This window comes from Amphiura filiformis, chromosome 13, assembly GCF_039555335.1.
Source record: "Amphiura filiformis chromosome 13, Afil_fr2py, whole genome shotgun sequence".
NCBI lineage: Eukaryota > Metazoa > Echinodermata > Ophiuroidea > Amphilepidida > Amphiuridae > Amphiura > Amphiura filiformis.
Window position 1 is genome coordinate 46,859,701 of NC_092640.1, and position 18,638 is coordinate 46,878,338.

Consider the following 18,638-nt stretch of genomic DNA (forward strand, 5'->3'; position numbering starts at 1 on the left):
TTGTCAAGGTGCGTGTACATGTATGTAGGGCGTTGTAGAGCGTAATATGTGACATCTCAACAGTCGCAACATTGGTTTTGTATATCAAAAAGTTAAGTCTGGTGTAAATTAAATCTTAATTTCAGCATACCCAGATGAATGAGAGTCTACACAGTTTGTTTCATCTCTAGATATTTCATCCTTATTTTGTCAGAAATGTTGAAGAAGGCAGTTTATCCTGGCATGCCTACTTTACCACTGCTTCCTATTTTAAAGTGGTTCTTAAAATTTGATTGTACATTCACAGAAGGATCTTTGAATGTTTTGGGTGCAGAAATTGAACACTCTACTCTATTCCAGAAAAATCACCAATTTTTTGGCATTAAAAATATTATCAAATTCTGTCAAATGAAACATAGCTCAATCCTAATCATTCATTTAGTCATAACTAGAGATAAAAGAAAAAGTTCACTATTTTACTAATTTCTTGAAAAAAGGTCTAAAACATACATTTTTGACATTTGAATTGAGTCACAAAAATCAAAGACTTGGAACAAGTCTAAGCATTCAAAATCTTGAGTATATGCCAAAATTTTGCTCTAATTTTCACTTTTTTGTGTTACTTTAATTAAATGCTTGGTTATAAGAATGAATCATGTCTTTTCCAAAAATTAGAATGTATAAACTGAAATTAGTCTTAGTACAAGTATTGGGCTTGATTGTCACAGCATACGAAAAATACCCTAAAATGCATGTTTTTAGCCCTTATTTCCAAAAATTGGCCCAATATTAAAATTTTGACTTTTATTTCTAGTTAGGACTACCTCAAGGATTAGGATCTAGCTATATTTCATTTGGCAAAACAGGATAATATTTTTTAATCCCAAAAAATTAGTGCTGTATTTTTCTGGAATAGGGAGTACACCTCAGTGTGAACACAGATCCTGGAAGTTGGGATCTGTGGTGTGAAATAAGTTGTGCCATTGAATGAAGTCATTTTGGCTCACTTCAGGATGACTTGTTAGTTTTTAGTTGTCAATCAGTGGAAATTCTAGGAAATCACCATTAGTCTGTATCTCAAAATGATCCACTGAGATTAGGTGGTCAGAAAGGTCTGGGGCTGCATGGCCATGCTTGGTGCAAGGAAAGCCAGTGGCTTTGCTCAAGTGACCAGTGGAAACGCCCATGACTTAACTCATCAGTTTAAACTGACAATGATGGGTTGGATGGTGTGTTGTAAGATGTTTACGAAATATGTAATATTCTGTTTAAGGGATTCAAAGGCGAATCATATGTCTCATGTGACATCAAAATAATAGTTCCTGCCTTTTGTGCTTCTCACCAATGAGAAAAATCGCATGTAAAATTGCATCTGATCAGGTCAAAAATACACATACATAAATTACCATTCAGTCTTTAGGCAGTGTTATTTTTTAATTGTTTTTTTTTTCAAATTAGAATTTTTTTTTCAATTAGTTCCTTCAAATCGGTAGGAAAGTCAGTGGCGTAGCCAGTGGGGGGAGCCAGGGGGCGGTGCCCCCCCCCCTCGTCATGGCTGTCGGTTCATGTAAGGCTGTCGGTAGACGGAAGGTGTTGGTGGAAAAAAAATTGGGTGACAGAAAAAAGGGGAGAATTATCAAAAAAATGATGAAAAATTGTGAATGAAATTGAATTGGACATAAAAATTGTATGTTTTTATGTTGGTATCGCCTATTATCCTTTCTTTATTCTTTTTTTTTTGCTCTTCAGTTTTTCAAACCATGCAAAAAAATTTGGGTCAACAAGTCACAACTTCCGTCGGCAAAAAATATTTCTGTTGGTACATTTACAAGTTGTGCCCCCACGGTTCAAAAATCCTGGCCACGCCAATGAGGAAAGTAGGACCTAAAGTGCCACCTATTGATGTAATATTCTCTCCTCAAGTGGTTAATGCTTCACAAATTAAAAAAATTGTATGTCTTTTTTCGAGACAAATTAGATCAAAAAGAGAATGAATTTAAGGTTTTAGAGATGATGAAATTCAGGCCAACATTGACATTGATTTGGGGAATGATATCTGTTCATTGGGATAAACTAACATCAGACAGGAACAAATTGCCTGACATGCGATAATTCTCAAAATCATATCGCTGCAATTCCAATTCAATTTTTCAACACACAAAGTTATTTTGATTCAATTCCAATCCAATTCTTGATCAACTAAAATAATTTTAATTCAATTCCAATCTAATGCATCGAAATACAAACACGACCAAAATCAATTTAAATTAAATTCTGGTTCCATTGCATTGAAATAACACTATTATGAGAGAAGGAATTACCGTAACCACTCGGGTATAAGCCCACCTTCGGCTATAAACCCACCCCCTATTTTTCAAACCATTCGGGAGAACAAGGGTGCACTCGGGTATAAGCCCAGTAGTCATTTTGGCTTAGTTCAAAATCATATCAATGCTTTTCTTTGACATTTAATGAAGAACAAATATTTAAAAAATATAGATCTGTTAAAAATTATTCCATACTTAAAATTATAAAAAAAAATTGACAAAGATGATAGAAATTACTGATACATTGGGCATATACAAATGAGGAAGATTTTTCTTATTTTTAAATTCAACTACTAGCCAATCCCCGGTTATAAGCCCACCCTTATTTTTGAAGTGAAATTGTCCATCTAGGGGGGGTGGGCTTATACCCGAGTGGTTACGGTATTATGTTGACTTATTCTCTGTAGTGCTCTTTTATGGGGTAGTGCAGGCATATCCACCATCATATTTTATTCACTGTTTTAGGCCTATGCTTTTCAGCATGTCCGATTCAAAAGGATTTTCCATTGTGGGAAAATTTTGTGGGCAGTGCAAACTAAGAAGAGCGGAGGAAAATGCAGCTGTTCCTAATTCAGCTTCTCTGATACTGTGCACCTATCTTAATACTAATCATGGCGTGTCCGTCCGTCCGTCCATTACCTCTGTCCGCAAGCTATCGCGTGTCGTGGAGTCGCTAACGCGTGCTTTCGCGGTGCGCTATCGCGTCTTGCGCGATGCGCTATCGCGTAGGCGCAGTGCGAGCATCGGAAAGCATTACAGTGTGGTTAATCGTGCAGGTGCATCTCATCGGATCAACACATATTTCAAAACGGCACACGTGCAGAAGCCTATTAGTAGCCGAACATGACTATTTCCGGGATGCAAAGAGGCGAACGATGGGTTTCCAGATTACAGCCAAGTAAGCATCACAGCTACAAAACTACTAAGTTGATTATTGTGTCAAATTGGGTCTTGATCATTGAGAGACATATATCATAGTAGTTTAAAAGGTCGGGGCAAGTAGGCCTATATGGGTAACGGGTGTTGGGTAATCAGAGATAGTCACAAGAACCAACCCGAGAACTGCGAAATCTAGTATCACAATATTTTTGTGGTGTGAAATGTTTACAATTGAGAATGGATTCATATTATCTTCATTATTGCAAAATAAAATAGTTTTGTAAATTGTGTTGAATCCTAACCAGGCAGAAATGTGTGTAATGTTTATGTGCAAACATTTCAACCTTATGGTATAATCCCTCTGCAATGTTTAAAGGAGGGTCAGAGGGCAGGATGACCTATCGGTGTTTGTAATTCTAATTTGTCTCAATATTTTAAAATATTGAGACAAATAAAATATTGAGACAAATAAAGGAGATCCGAAATATTCAGGGTGTCATTTCCATCCCATGTGCATGATTTTTCTGTGCTTTTGATTATTATTGGTTTTAAATCAAGAACTGCAAGATCTATGGAAATTTAAATTTGATAATTTGATTCCTTGACTCGTTTCCTATACGTACAAATATTATAAGTACACTGGCTTAAACTGGTAAAATGTAACTTTTCCCCTTCCCACTCACCTTTACATGGAGAATATTTGGAATTGCTCTGATACATAATGAGTTTACCAGCACATTAGCACCATTCCTTGTATCTAGGTTTGTGTAAGTAATGCATAAGTGCTCCCTGTGTCAAAATAACTGTAACTGATTCATGTAGAGGTAGAAAGAGAGAATTGATCTAACAGTACACTCTAATCATGAAACTGATAAGAGTGCACCGTAAATTATAACCATTAGAAGCACCCAGTCCCATATGTGACACAATTGAGCTACATGAGTTGTTTGTTGCTAAAATTAGTTTATAGATATGAAGTACTTAATATCTTTTGTATTTTTCTGTTTTTAATAACATTTAGTAAGCAATGTTTTTGATGGTTTTGGCAGCTGTAACAATATATTATTATCTTACACGTATAAAGAGAACATGCATACCATACCAATCATCTGAAATAAAAACAATAGTATTAAGTGTAAAAATGTTAGTAAAGTAGGTAATGGGGATACGCATCCTGCACAAGAACAAATAAACACAATGGGGAACGATTGCTCGCTATGAGAGGAAACAGAATATATTAAATAAGAAAGAATGAACTGTTTACCAACCCAAAGTGTTACAATTAAACATGACAACAAATAAAAATGTTGTTTTTAGTCTATTTTGTCACTTGCTGTTGTCTGCCATTGTTAAATTTTTTGCAAACTGCAAATTTTGTTCAGTATTGGAGTCAAGCCCACCTTGTCCGACTGAGACAAGCCCAGTCCAGTAGGTTTCCTAATATTTTTGCCCATTTTGGCTCTACAAATTTGAATATTTTGCTTGTTTCGTGCAAATTTGTTTCAGGACTTCCAATGAAGTAATTTATGGTACACTGAGTATCCATGATACATCGGAATTTCTTGTTTCTTGAATTCTATGTAGCAGCTACTCCTCTGATTTGATCCATGTGAATCCCTACATATGACTCACATTGTGGCATGTCTCTCTACAAATTTATGTGCCAGGTCCACTGGGACCAGAGTCTATTATGTTTAGTGTTATCTTCATTCATAGTGCTCCTAGACAACATACAAATAGGATTGCAACATATAGACCATAGAAAGACAATGACTGACATTTACCTGACCTAATTACTGCAGCCATGTTTATGTAATTGTTTCAAGTCTGCTGCCTGATGTCAGTGGTTAATATGGTTAAAGTTACAATCATTGATGTGATCAAACAGAACACCTCAAATTCATCAAAATTCACTTTGTGGTACATTGGAATAAGCATACATGTGCTATATTATATACTGCGCCAATAAAGTATCCTTACACTTGGAAAAATAATCACAATTTCCAAACTGAACAATATTGGGGTAAATTTGTTTTTTTAATAGATGCACTATCTAATCCTGCACATTATGACACCACATTGAACCCAATGTGACTTCAAGAAGCAAAGTTACAAGCATTTGATTAGACAAAGGTCCAGTTTTAAAAGTGACAAACTGGCCTATTCAAAACTCCACAGACTAGACATTTGGTTTGAGAGTGGTGAATGGCTAATTTATGCGTTTGGCTTTAATTTAAAACAAAAGGAACAAAAGAAAACTGAAACAAAAGAACTGACAAAGAAAATGAAAGTTATGAAAAGTACAGAGCTAAGCAAAAACTGAAATAAAAACTGCTTTAAATAACGCTTCATTGAAGAAACAGTGTTGTCTCTTTGTTGGAATCTTTTTGCGGCTTGTATAGGCCAGTTTGTCACTTTTAAAACGGGACCTTCGTCTATTCAATTGCTTGTAACTTTACTTCTTGAGGTCACATTAGATTCAATGTGGTGTCATAATGTGCAGGATTAGATAGTGCATCTATTAAAAAACAAATTTACCCCAATAATGTTCAGTTTTGAAATTGTGATTATTTTTCCACGTGTAAGGAAACTTTATTGGCGCAGTATAACTACAAATATCTGCTGTCAAATTTGGAAACCATACAGGTTGTGACAAAACAGTTTTTATACAATTTAGAAAATAGTATAGACCTTTTCATACTGAGTAATTCCGATAAAACCCGAAGCATGAAATAATTTCCCCTGTCGCGCGCGTCTAAAAGTACCTCTTCATCATGTACAGTGCGAAGTTCCAATGTGTAACAGGCATCATAACTACGATGAACTTTCGATTGTCAATTTAGGGACGAGAGAGGTACTTTTGCCAAGGATACTCAACGTGCAATTAAGCGTGTGGCGGTAGCGTTGTGTAAGAGACTGACCATGGAAGAGGTGATGAACGTAAACAAACACGTTCTGGAAGAAAATTTAACTGACGAAAAATTACGGACATTATCCATTTCTTTCTATTAGTATCTTATTGTGAAAAAACAAGTAGCTGAGGTGTTAGCTCAATATGCTAGGAAAATATTTCTCGCGATGACCACATGTTCACAGTGGCGTAATAAGCTGTATTTTCGCGCAAAAGGGTGTCGTAATTCATGACATTTCTTGTCTGCCAGTTTGGGTACAATTTGACCCCCTAGCTTACTAAATAAATAAACATTGCAGTTTTCCAAACTTTTCCGATCTTGATATGAAAAGGTCTATTAGGCAAACATGTCAGTAATGTGGGGTGGGGGAGTTGTGTATTTATTGTAGTGAGGATTGAATTGGATATTGAATATTGTTGAATTTCTTTAAGCAGGGGTAAGACTGTTATGATTGATAGTATAGAAGACAAGAATAATTATTTTGCTTTTACAAAGTACCTTTCATTTCATTCATTTAAACAGATGTATTATTGCACTGACAATGTTTCTAAAAAAATACATTTATACTAAACAACCCAAAATTATTAACATCTCCCAATCTGCAAAACGAAACCATGAAAACACACCACGCGCCTATCTCCCCTCGCTGGCACCAACAGCCAAAGCTGCACAGCGCCATCGGTTTATTTGGTGTTTTTATGAGTCCATTACTTTTGCATTTTAAACAAAGGATAACAGGCCTATACGCACAAGATATCATCCTGTGCATATTAGTAAACAATAATAAAATCAAAACCAAGCAAGATGTGTTTCTATTTCTAAGCTGGGCATACTTTTAAGCAAAACAGTTGCGAAGTAAATCTAGCAAGACTGAAATTAGAAGCATTTTGCAAAGTCAAGCCAAATAAGGGGCCTGCCGTAGCGGGGCACCCCAAAAACATATAGATGTGCATGAAGATGAAAGTAATGCAACCCCTGGAATAGCCCGCCCATAATGGGAGATAGGAAGAAGCATATGACCTACATAAATAACAGGGATTGAAGACAATCACAAGTAGATTTCAGTAATGCTTTTCAACAGCTTGTTACAGTAATGCAAGGGATTTTGAACTGATTAAGAACGGAATTGAAAATAACTGAAGTATAAAAACAATATTTTCTTTTGGCCTTGGGGTAAGAAAGAAGGAAGTTCACAATATATGTGAATTAGGGAGGTAACAGACAGCTTTATCTGTATCCAGGGTGGCTGTGTAGGCAGGGACAGTATTATATATGTGACCGTCCACGGCGAATGAGCCGTAAATTCCTCCCCCGTCAATTTTGTTTTATTTCGTGTTTAAAAAATAAACATCATAAACTTAAAAATGGTATATCATTTGACTTCAAACGATATCCAGAAGCGGGGTTATGGTTTGTTAAACTTTGCTCCTTCAACAAAATTATAGCTTTTTACGTTTTTACATGTGTCTCTTTTTCCACATTGTTGGCAATAGATATCAAACAGTCATAATTGGCGGTCATTTCAAATCATCCCCAAGTCAACGAGGTTTAAGAAAGTTCTCTGCTCTCATTGTTAATTGTTGGTTATGCATACCTGTACAAAATACAATGCCTGGTAACCCACCACTTGAACAGGATTTAGCAATATAAGCAAACAAAGGCCAGAGCTATTAAAAGTTCTACAGTCATCTAAGGTAGAAGCTTATTATCCACTTCAACAATAGGATTATTGATTAGTTTTTGACTATCGAAATGAGACGGATGTCGGGCCAGCTTAAGTTACCGATGAATATGACCTTCGTACACATTTTACACCGTAACTCGGAATACAATTTAGGGAATTTACGGCTCATTTGTGCTGCCGGGTCACATAAGGAAAACAAGGACGATAGCTCTTTACACTAGACAAATGTCACAATTTGATGATCTTGAATGAAAAATGTTGCAACAGAATATTAGTTATTACCATGCATCAGTGGAAGTTACTAGCTATTAACATGCGTCAGTGGAAGTTACAACTACCTGGAAATTGAAGCTGGCTTCACGGAACTTTAAAATTAACATTAATGTTTATTCAATCTACACACATGAAAAATATTACAAATTTAATGATTGATCAATCGTAAGCAACATTCGATAGCAACTTTGGAAGTCATTTAGAGACTCTACTTGTTTACACTATCTAGGCCTTTATACTAATACAGAATTTGATAAGGAAAAACTTGCAATCAAATTGCAACGTCTAAACAGAGCAAAAAGACAAGAATAGGGCCCTATGCAGTAGACAAGAAAACATGAGCAACACATGATGTCATTGGCTGATAACATTATCAGTCATAACAGGAACTGAACCGGTACATTATATTTCCCCATAGAATAGTACAGGAGAAAGTAACAGGCATGACACATACTGCAATCACACAGTACATGCATCAACCTTGGCAAAATGGTTGCTGCATGGGTGTAAGGATGTCAAAGAGAGTTCATTTTGAAGGTGCAAATAAACCAATCTGTGTCCAGAGTATTTTTGTTTGTTTGTTTGTTTGTTTGTTGTTTACAAAATGATGGTTCATGCATAAAACAAGCTGCCAGAATGCAGACTGTTATAACATGGAAATATAATTGGAAATCATAGATTCTGGCACAAAAATTGATATGAAAAAGGTGATAACAATTAATAGCCCAAAACCATAGTCTTAGATGATCTATGCCTAAACTGATCAACCTAACATTGATAAATACTGATAGCGCTGTTAACTTGAACATGGTATGATATAAGAAGTATTAGTGACTACTAAGTTTCAAAATAACATTAAATGTATATTTTATTACTGGTTGATTTCACAATGCGATGAATAAATAAATATCATGGCTTCTTTGCCTTAATATTGCACTTTTTTGACTGGCATGGAAGTTGGCCTGGACATGTCTGCTGTCTCCTCAATGGTTCCACAATATTGTATCCTCCAGGGGCCATATTAGTTGCATAAAATAAACTTCCTGTTCTACTTCGTTGGGTCAGTTAGAAGTAAGTCAAGGTTAGGAATATAGGTCATCCATTGCCCCCTTGCCCTTTAATAGCTCATGTCTTCATCAAGCTTCACAGCAAAGCTTGGTACATAAAGTCAAGACCTGATTTTTGTCATCCTTGCATCCTCTTTACAAGTAGAAACTTGAAATGCAGGAACACATACACATGTAACATGCAACACATGTTAAGTGCTGCTGATATTTTGAGATCTGAAGTAGGCGGCGGATGACATGATCGAGCCGGCAACTTGTGAAACCGCCCGGCCGTATGGCATTTTCCAATATAGTCGGTTAGTTTTGTGGGGTTCATTATCGAACCCCAACGGTTTTAGCTTGTATTTATATTATTTATCAACATAGGCCTATTTGTTTGTGACATTTCAAGCGTTTTAAAATTTCAAAATAATCCCATTCAATTACACGGTTGACGATGAAAATTTACTGAATTTAGAGAATGCAATGCGGCCACCACCTGATCTGAAGTAGTAAAGAATGTTATAATTGATAGTTTCCGTTCACAAATAAACCTCATGCTTGTGATAATCTAGTGTTTCTAGTTCATAGTTCGGGAATTATCGTTCTAAAATTGACCTTGAATAAAGGCCCCCCCCTTGGGAAAATGTAACGCCCCCGGGGGCGTTTATTTGACGAAATACGGTATATGGTTTTTGGTGGTGAAATAGGGACGGGAGAATATGTGGAAAGATATTAAATGAAACTTGAAAGGGAACTATTACCCCACCAAAACATACAGAGAAAGAGATGTGCATTATGGGCTTGAGTAGTTTTGCAGCATTTATCTAAAAAGTTATAATGTCCATGCCAAGAGCAAATATGCTGAAAAGGGAGAAGGAAGAGGCCAGGTTTGGGTGTGTTCATCAGTTTCAGGAAATAAAGGAACTACACGGTGTCCTAATTTTATTTCACAAACTTTTGATTCTGTGTATAACTCATCATAAAATTTGAACACTCTTTGCCCATCATAAATGTGCCCATCATAACTATATGATGATTTTTTTTGTTATCATTTGTAAATCTCATTTTGAAATGGGAACCCATCGTAATTGATTTACGGCTTCTTGAGTTGCAATGCTTTCCGGATTCATTGTGGTAAGATACATGTATGAACTTGCTGATATTTTTTGCAAAATGTGCCCCGATTTGACATCTAACAATGACAATTAATTTGTTTTCAATTTTGGCCTCAGATCCATTTGTGGCAGACGAGTACGAGTGGAAATGGCCCAATCAGCAAAAGACAAATCCAGACGAAGCAGAGGATCTCGCTCCAGCGGCGGTGGTGGTGGAGGATATGGACGCAGTTCTGGCGGACGATATGGTCGATCCAGGTATGGTACCATAAGAGGGTGGCAGGCGGGCACCTAGGGTGGTATATGACTTGGCATTTGGTTGTTTTTTAGATTTGCATCATCTCATCTACTGTTTTGAATCAGCAATTGAATTTCTTTCATAAGCCTTTGAAATGTGTTTGCTGTAATTTGGCTGCAAGTCATGTCATTGTATTGTATGCTTGGTATGATTCTGCCTTTCACTGTCTTCCTCTCTATCTCTTTCTCTCTCTCGCTCACTCACTCCCTCCCTCCCCCCTCCCTCTCTCTCTATAATACACTCTAACAAACAACACATAAACTTGAACATAGTCATGTACATACATGCACTTCACACAAATCTGAAGGATTTTTTTTATTAAATGAAATTAAGAGAACGGTATTTCATTTCAACACACTTGGGTATTTGTGCTGCATAGCTTACACTCACAAACACAAGCATAACTAGAGCTGCTATGGCTCAATAGCCTCGAATGTTAGGCGATGGCTTCTGATTTTGATGACTTCTGCATGACATTTGACCTCTCTAAAAAATCAATTGGGTGTTTTTGCTGAACAAGTATGGCCAAGTGTAAGTGAACGTTTTGAGCAAGTTTCATGTAAATTATTAAAGTCGTCTTCAGATTTCGTTACTTTCAACTGTTGTTTAGCATTGAAGAATGGAAACATGAAGGTTGAAAATGACTTGTGCTTACACATCTACCGGAATTGTAAAACGTTTAACGGATCATGCGTGCATTTAACGGTACAAGCGTTTAACATTCCCATCCCTAATTGTAATGAATTTACCCAAGTGGCCTCAGTCCTATGCTTGCAAGTTGTATTGAAGCCCCTGTTTACTGAATGAAGGAAACTCCTTGACACATTGATTGCTTGAGTGGATGTGTGGCATTATCAATTTCACATGGTAACTATCAAATAACAACACATTTACACTATCCCACTGGGAATAGAAAGCCATCCTTTACTGATATTCAACAATTTAATTGTTAATGTTAGTAATCCGCAAAGCAGCCTATGTCAAACTAGTTTGTTTTGGTATTGAAGAAAGTGCATCAACTGGTTTCATTTTGTTTTGTTTCAAAGTAGAAATTTTATTGTAATTAACACTTTTGGCTGTCACTTTTCTATTGGAATTATAAAGTTATGGAATTGTTGAATCTCTAATAATATTTTCTTTGACATCAAAATCTTACATAAATAAAAATTCCTTTAAAAGGAATAGGGCGAGCAAATGACAAGAGCAATGTATGAATGAGTAATCTATAACGCTTCATCGCATTACGGTTTCGGAAAACAAAACATTTTTGATATGGCAGAAAACGTAACATTTTATATACAATGTTGTTATAAAAATTTTGTTGATAATAATTATTCAAATAACAGTCAGAGAAAGGTTACTAATAAACATGTTGAGTCAAATACATTGCATGATTTGAATCCATGCAGGATCTGTTCTGCACACATTGCTGCGTAAACAGAGTCCAAATACCTACTGTCGTCATCAGTAGTCAAATTGAAGGAAATCCCAATCATACGCAATGTATGGTGCATAAATGCTAAGGAAATTTGCAGTAAATCTTTTGATCCTCCAGTATATGAGTGTTTAGTGACCTGCCTGGTCTAGCTGAGATTTGTTGATCTCAATAGGATGGACACTTATGCCTCATCAGATTTTGGCTATGTGCCATTTCACTAAAATAAGTCAAAAATACTTTGTGTATGTATGTGAGTGCAGTATGACTTGAAATTAAATTGTAAGTTTTTCTTCTGACTCTTGGTTAATACATGTAAAAGTGGATGAAGAAATGATTGAAATAAATTACTATTTTATTTCGCGATGGTATGGCTCGATACCTTATGGTATGGCTCAATAGATATCCAAACAAAATAGCCTATTTCCAAAATGTCAGTTGAAATGGACATTGAACATTGAATTTGCGAGTTACACATACGGTGCTCCATAGGCCACTGTGTCATAGTTTTGGGCTGTTGTTGACAGCCCAAAATAGCATGCATATTGGACTATATCCTTGCTTGTCAAACAACTGAATCTGCAAGAATATATCATTGATACAAACACTAGCCTATTCCAGAAATTAACTGCACCCTCCCCCACAGAAGACATGTTTATGGTGCTTTAGACCAATAAATGTAAGTATTCTATTGGGCGTTAATCAGAGAAGTACATTGTATTTACCCACTGGGTGAAATAACCTAATATTTATGAAAAGGCATTGCATACACTGTCCCCGATATATCTGATGAGATATTTTCTCATGCATGGAGTGAAATAGGTTTTAGGCTTATATGTTTCTTCTTTATAGACAACATTTATCAGAAGGGAGGACTTGTTTGTAGGGCAGTTGTCTGTCTGCCTCTTCAAAAGGGCACTTGAAGTTAGGCATTAAAGTTGTATCCAATACATGGGTGGGTGAGGGATTAGTCATACCACATAGAATCAGAAATCATATAGTGCAACAATATCTTTCATAAATTTGCCAAGCTCTGTTTAGGACTTGGTGCGTGGCATAGTCACATGTAATGGTTGCCAAATCAATACCAATTATCACCAGTTAATTATACGATTCAGTTTGTTTTCACCATCTGCTCTAACCATCAGGAAATTAGCATGTCAAATGCTATTCTACCATCAAGCTAATAACAAAACAAAAATCAATCCGAACTGTAAACATTTTTACTCTACATTTATTTTCACATTCCAAACAGATTTAACTGTGAATATAACATACAAATATTATTTCTTTTGTGTATCAGATGAGGAAGCTTAAAATGACAAATTTAAAAACAAGTGAAATACTTTAAATTGTAAAAAATAAATGGTGCAAAAATGTCCACTTTTACAATGTCCTATTAAGTAGTTTGCTGGCATTATATAGTAATATAAACTCTAGCGCAGTCCGTAACAAACTGTCACATTAGATAATAGTTCCCATCCTAAATTTACCTTTTTATGGTGTTTGAACTGTAATACGAAACACATGTTTATGACATAGTGCTTACTCAGAAACTGTCAGAACGTATAAAATGATTGCATATCTACAGAGAGGGGGATTTGCATTGCTACTGAAGCAATGAGACCAGAACTTGGACTCTGAATAGTCCTAGTTTTTATAGCATCCATACGTCATTGGATTGTCAGTCATTTCACAAATTATATCCCATTGCTTTCATATACATTACAAATTGAGATAAAAATGTAATAGATGCAGTGTTCGATTTACCTGGATTAGCATAGCAAAATGCTACTCACAATTGTGGAATTGTTACTCAAATCTGAAAGTGAGTAGCAGTTTTTGCTACACAAAAAATATACTAAAATCGATCACAGGCCACTGCATTTGTCTACAAACTTGCAAGAAGGGAGAAAAAAGATGATAGATACAGTTATGGCAGGAATTCCCCTGAAAGTAGGAATGTTTTGGCGATGGTAAAAGGTATACAAAAAAATCCACAAAATATGGTGAAAATAATTGCTACTCACAATTTTGGAATTGCTACTCAAATCTGAAAGTGAGTAGCAGTTTTTACTACACAAAAAAATAGATGAAAATCGAACACTGAATATATGTCCTCTATAAACTATTATGGTGTAACCATGGTAACATAAATGTAGCATCTTTAAGCATGTGTATGTGTACGCCAGCGCTTTGAGCGAACGCAAGCGATGTGAGGCTGCGCCTCATGAAATACACACTAACGTCACTGCTACATCAGAGTGAAAAATTGTATAAGAGCTGCCTGTTCTGTGGATTAGTTGCTCTTTGGCTGAATTTTACACCCTGACTGAATACAAGGTTTATTACATGGAGATTTCCTTAGAGTAGTAATTGCGGAAAGTCACATTTTTTTGGCTGCAACACATGTTTTTGGGTACCACTATTGGTTACACAATAAGAGCAACAACATTATAACATATGACATAATATTATGAGGTTTACCAAAGAGTTAGATACGAGAGTGCAGATGTGTCTGTTATGCAAAGAACATGGTTTTTGTAGATGGAGTAGACTTACTTGCTTTCAAAGATGGAGTGAATAGGGCAACTGATCTTATTAGGCCAAAAAAAAAAAAAGGTTTGTCTCAAAGCTCACGAGAAATTTAAAAACAAATGCGAAATGCGATTTAAAAAAAAATTTTTATTCCCGACTCTTTTTCATGGTATTTTGATAAAAAGTCTGATTTTCGCCAATTTTTTCTGGAATAAAAACAATTTCCGCATTTCTTTTTTGTCAAATCGTGCGATTTTACAAACACGCATAAGCTTTGAGACAAACCTTTTTTTTTTTTGGCCTTAGGAGCATGGTAACCACATCGGCATCTAGTTCTTATGTAAACCTGTCATAAAATACATTTTCTTGCCAATAACTTTTTTTTAATCTTTCGACAGCCATGGTGTTAGTATCTATGAATTATTAAACATTTTCACACAAGAAAAATTTATTCTTCTAGTAATTCATTTCCCTCGCTGTAGCTTCCATCTTTCTTTGTCATTTCTCTTACTTGTCTGTCTTTTATCAATCTACATGTATGGCTGCAATACTTATTCCACAGTTCAATCAAGTTTTTAATACTGATGAAGATTCTGAGTGTGTTTTGGTTGCAATCCCATATTGGAATAGCGATTTTAGATTTTATCAGTTTGTTTGTATTAAAGTAAATTTTCTATTTATTCAGATTATATTGATGGGCAATGTAAAAATGCCAGCTAATAACATGAAGCTAAATTCATACACAGATTTCCAGATTATCATGTTTTTTTTGATAGAACCAAAATAATAAGAAAAAATAATTTTCTCTCGAGTTTAGAGGCACCTTAATTGACATTTTCTGAAAATTCCTGAAGGGGAAAAATTGCAATATCTCAGGAAGGGAAGATGGTATGAAAGTCAAACAAGCACCAAAATGGTGTATTTTGACCAGCGTAATAACGTAAAGTGAATCTCATTTTGGTGTTTTTGCATATCAACTAATATTCCCACTTTGTCTATTAAATCGTCACTCTATTATTATATGCCTGCCTGGGTATTTTGTTTCATTGTTTTAAATATTTTCAGATGGATGATGCAAATCATGTTTTTTCAAGAAAGTCATATATCAGTCAGATGTCAAGTCTGGGGATTGTGTTTATTATGTCACCTATCAAATAATCTCACAAACCATTCTATCTTGAGTGAAACATCTGGAGTTGAGGCTGGGGGAGGGGTGCCCCCCCTGCTCATCATGGACTGTTGGCACATCTTAGGCCGTCGGTACATGACAGGCGAAACAAAAATTGGGGTCAACAATAGACAATTTTTATGCCCTGATTGTGCATGGTGAAGAAACAAAGTTGCCCCAATCTGTTTATAGTATATGAACGTGCATTGAAAAAATTTAGGCAAATGTTGTCATATATTATGTGATTTTGCACTAAAAACAGCAAAATGCTATATGATGAAAGTCTGAAATTAAAAAAGAAAAGTAATTGTCAAACAATTAAACTCCAACACAGCCTGTGATTGGTTAACTGCCGTAGTTACCCGATGCTAACCAAACATAGCCTGTGATTGGTTAACCGGCGTAGTTAACCGATGCTAACCAAACCCAGACTGGGAGGATTTTGACAGGATCGTTACTCACCAGACTAATTTTTGTTTTATTTGAGACTTTCAATATTTGCTTTATAAATTAATGATCTCATTTGTGGTGTATCTTTATAGTATGTGCAAGCACAAGTTTATTGTTACCACAAGAGAACTGGCACATATAAAAACACAAACTTTTTCATTTGAAATCAATTTTTGTTATAATTTATAAACCATGACTAAATGTCAGTTAGGCCAAGAAAAAAAAATGTTTGCTTGCCCTCAATTGAATTTTAACAATTGGGTCGGTCGGTCAGGATTTCTTTTTTTCTAATTACTAGCAAATAGCAAACTCTACTGTTTGTATTAATTAAGGCTCAAAATATGAAAAATAATACATTTTTGGTGTCAAAATGAATCAACTAACATTCCAAAACAACTAAAATGTGGAATACAAGCTCTAAAATCCTTTTTTTTACATCTTCAGTAATCAGTATGCAAAATTTGAAGAAAAAAAAACTTTTTCCGAATTTCCAAAAATAGGGTCGATATTCTTTTGTACAGTAAATAGGAAAAAAAAACTTTTTTCCAATTTCCAAAATTAGGGTCGGTCGGTTGAGGGCAAGCAAACATCTTCTTTTTTTTTGGCCTTAGTAGTAGGACTGTTGAAATATTTTCAGCTTTAAGATACACCACAAATAAGAGATATGCTTACTTGAATGAATTTCAGTGCATGCAGCAAAATCATGTATCATGCTGAAGACCATGATAATGTAAGTGCAGTTTTAATGTAGTTAATGTGTAATGTGTAAGGGCCAGTAGAAAGGAAAAAAGATCTATATGATTTTGCTTATTTTGTCCTTTAGGCTTCAACAACAACAACAACCAACTTGAAATACAACACAACAAGTCAGTCTTGAGTCATGCATCTAATCATCCGGCTTTCTAAATGGCCCTTAGCTTGGTCCAACCACCTCCAACCGAAAGACTGACTGACAACACAACCACCACTACCATCACATCTCTTCTCCTATTGGTCGAAATCAACCAATCAGCAACTATTCTGCCAACAACCAATCAACAACCGCCATCTGTCCATCTCTTCTCTCAGTCTCACCCAGCACGCTAGCTTTACAAGATGCGCCACCACCCTCCTCGTTGTTGTTAACGCTCGTAGTACGAACGTACTGGCCGTTTTCCAGCGAAATACTTAACATCGCCACATCCAGAAATCACAAATGATTGGTTGCGAACAAAAAAAAGTGAGATTAAAATGATTTTTTTTTTCTTTTTCTGTTTGATTTTTTTGTTTGATTTTAATTTTTTAAAGGGTTGGATATGAACATGGAAAAGTTTCTGTATTAATATTTTATTTTAAAGCAGTAGCAGTGTGTGTGAGTTTTTTTAAATATTTTATTTTGTTTTTAATTTAAAGATGTTTATTTACATTCAGGGGAGATGGATTTCAAAAGTTCATTTTAGGAAATTGAAAGCAAATAAGAACAGAAATATAAGTTTTTCTGTCAGTTAAGAAATCTTCTTTGACAGAGATATAGCCTCAAAATATTGCAAGATAAATTCATGCAAAGTACTGGTACTAGGCTCTAATTTACCAAAAAGTTGGCAATAAAGACACTAGTTAGCATGTGAAGATTCTGTCAACCAAACTCCAGCACAGCTCTTGATTGGTTAGTACTTTGTAACTAGGGGCAGTGCTTTTGTTATTTACGCGATACTAACCAATCACAAGTCATGGAGAATTTGATTTACAGGATCATCAGGTGTGATTAAGTTTCTTTATTTCTGATATTCATTATAATATAAACACCCAAAGTCATATTACAACAATCAGGAAAGAGTGGTCTTTTACTTCAAGACCAAATATCTCATTGTAGAATTTCAAGTGTGTAAATGATGTAGTTGGAAATGAATCTCATCGCTTGAAGCGTTAACTTCTTTTAATTTATTTTAATTAGGTTACTGAAGTTGAGAAAGAACGTAGAGAAGAGCATTATCACATTAACCCCACCCAAGACCTCATCAGGGCCCCAAGAGGTTTTCAGAAGCAAGTTTCTGTCACAAATTGAATCATGTGGCAGATACCAAAGTTACAGTGCATTTAATTTTGCTTGAAAATTGGCATTTGCAGGCTATGTAAGCACAATGGGGGATGAGAGGGGGGGGGGGGGGGAGAAGAGGGCAGAGGTGGCAGAGAATGAATGAATTTTAAAATAGAGTAGCGAAAAGAATGCCACACAAATTAAGTGTATGAGGCTCATGATGGTTTAGGCACCCTTAATGGATTTTGGTCTCTATGAAACCCACCCAACCATGTCTATCAGTAACTACATGTATGTGCCAAATAAAATTATAAACCAACAGATAAAGGCTATTTTGAAAGGAATTGATTCAGATTACACATTTATTATTATGTATCCAAAAATATCACAATAAGACGAGTTCAGTAAGTGTCTTAACCCTAACCGCCTAGGGGCTTTTCGGCGACGGGAAGGGAAAGAAGGAAGGAATAAAGAGATAAAAGAAGGAAAGAAGTTGTTTGCTCTGGGTGGGATT

At 35.6% G+C, this 18,638-nt stretch overlaps 1 protein-coding gene across 1 annotated transcript in view; it reads left to right on the top strand.

The window, feature by feature from the left end:
- The window catches only part of LOC140168437 (uncharacterized), a 62,787-nt gene that overhangs the window by 15,574 nt on the left and 28,575 nt on the right, over positions 1-18,638 (top strand). The window contains 1 exon segment of the mRNA XM_072191829.1: positions 10,336-10,476. Within this exon segment, the coding sequence (XP_072047930.1) occupies positions 10,336-10,476 (141 nt within the window).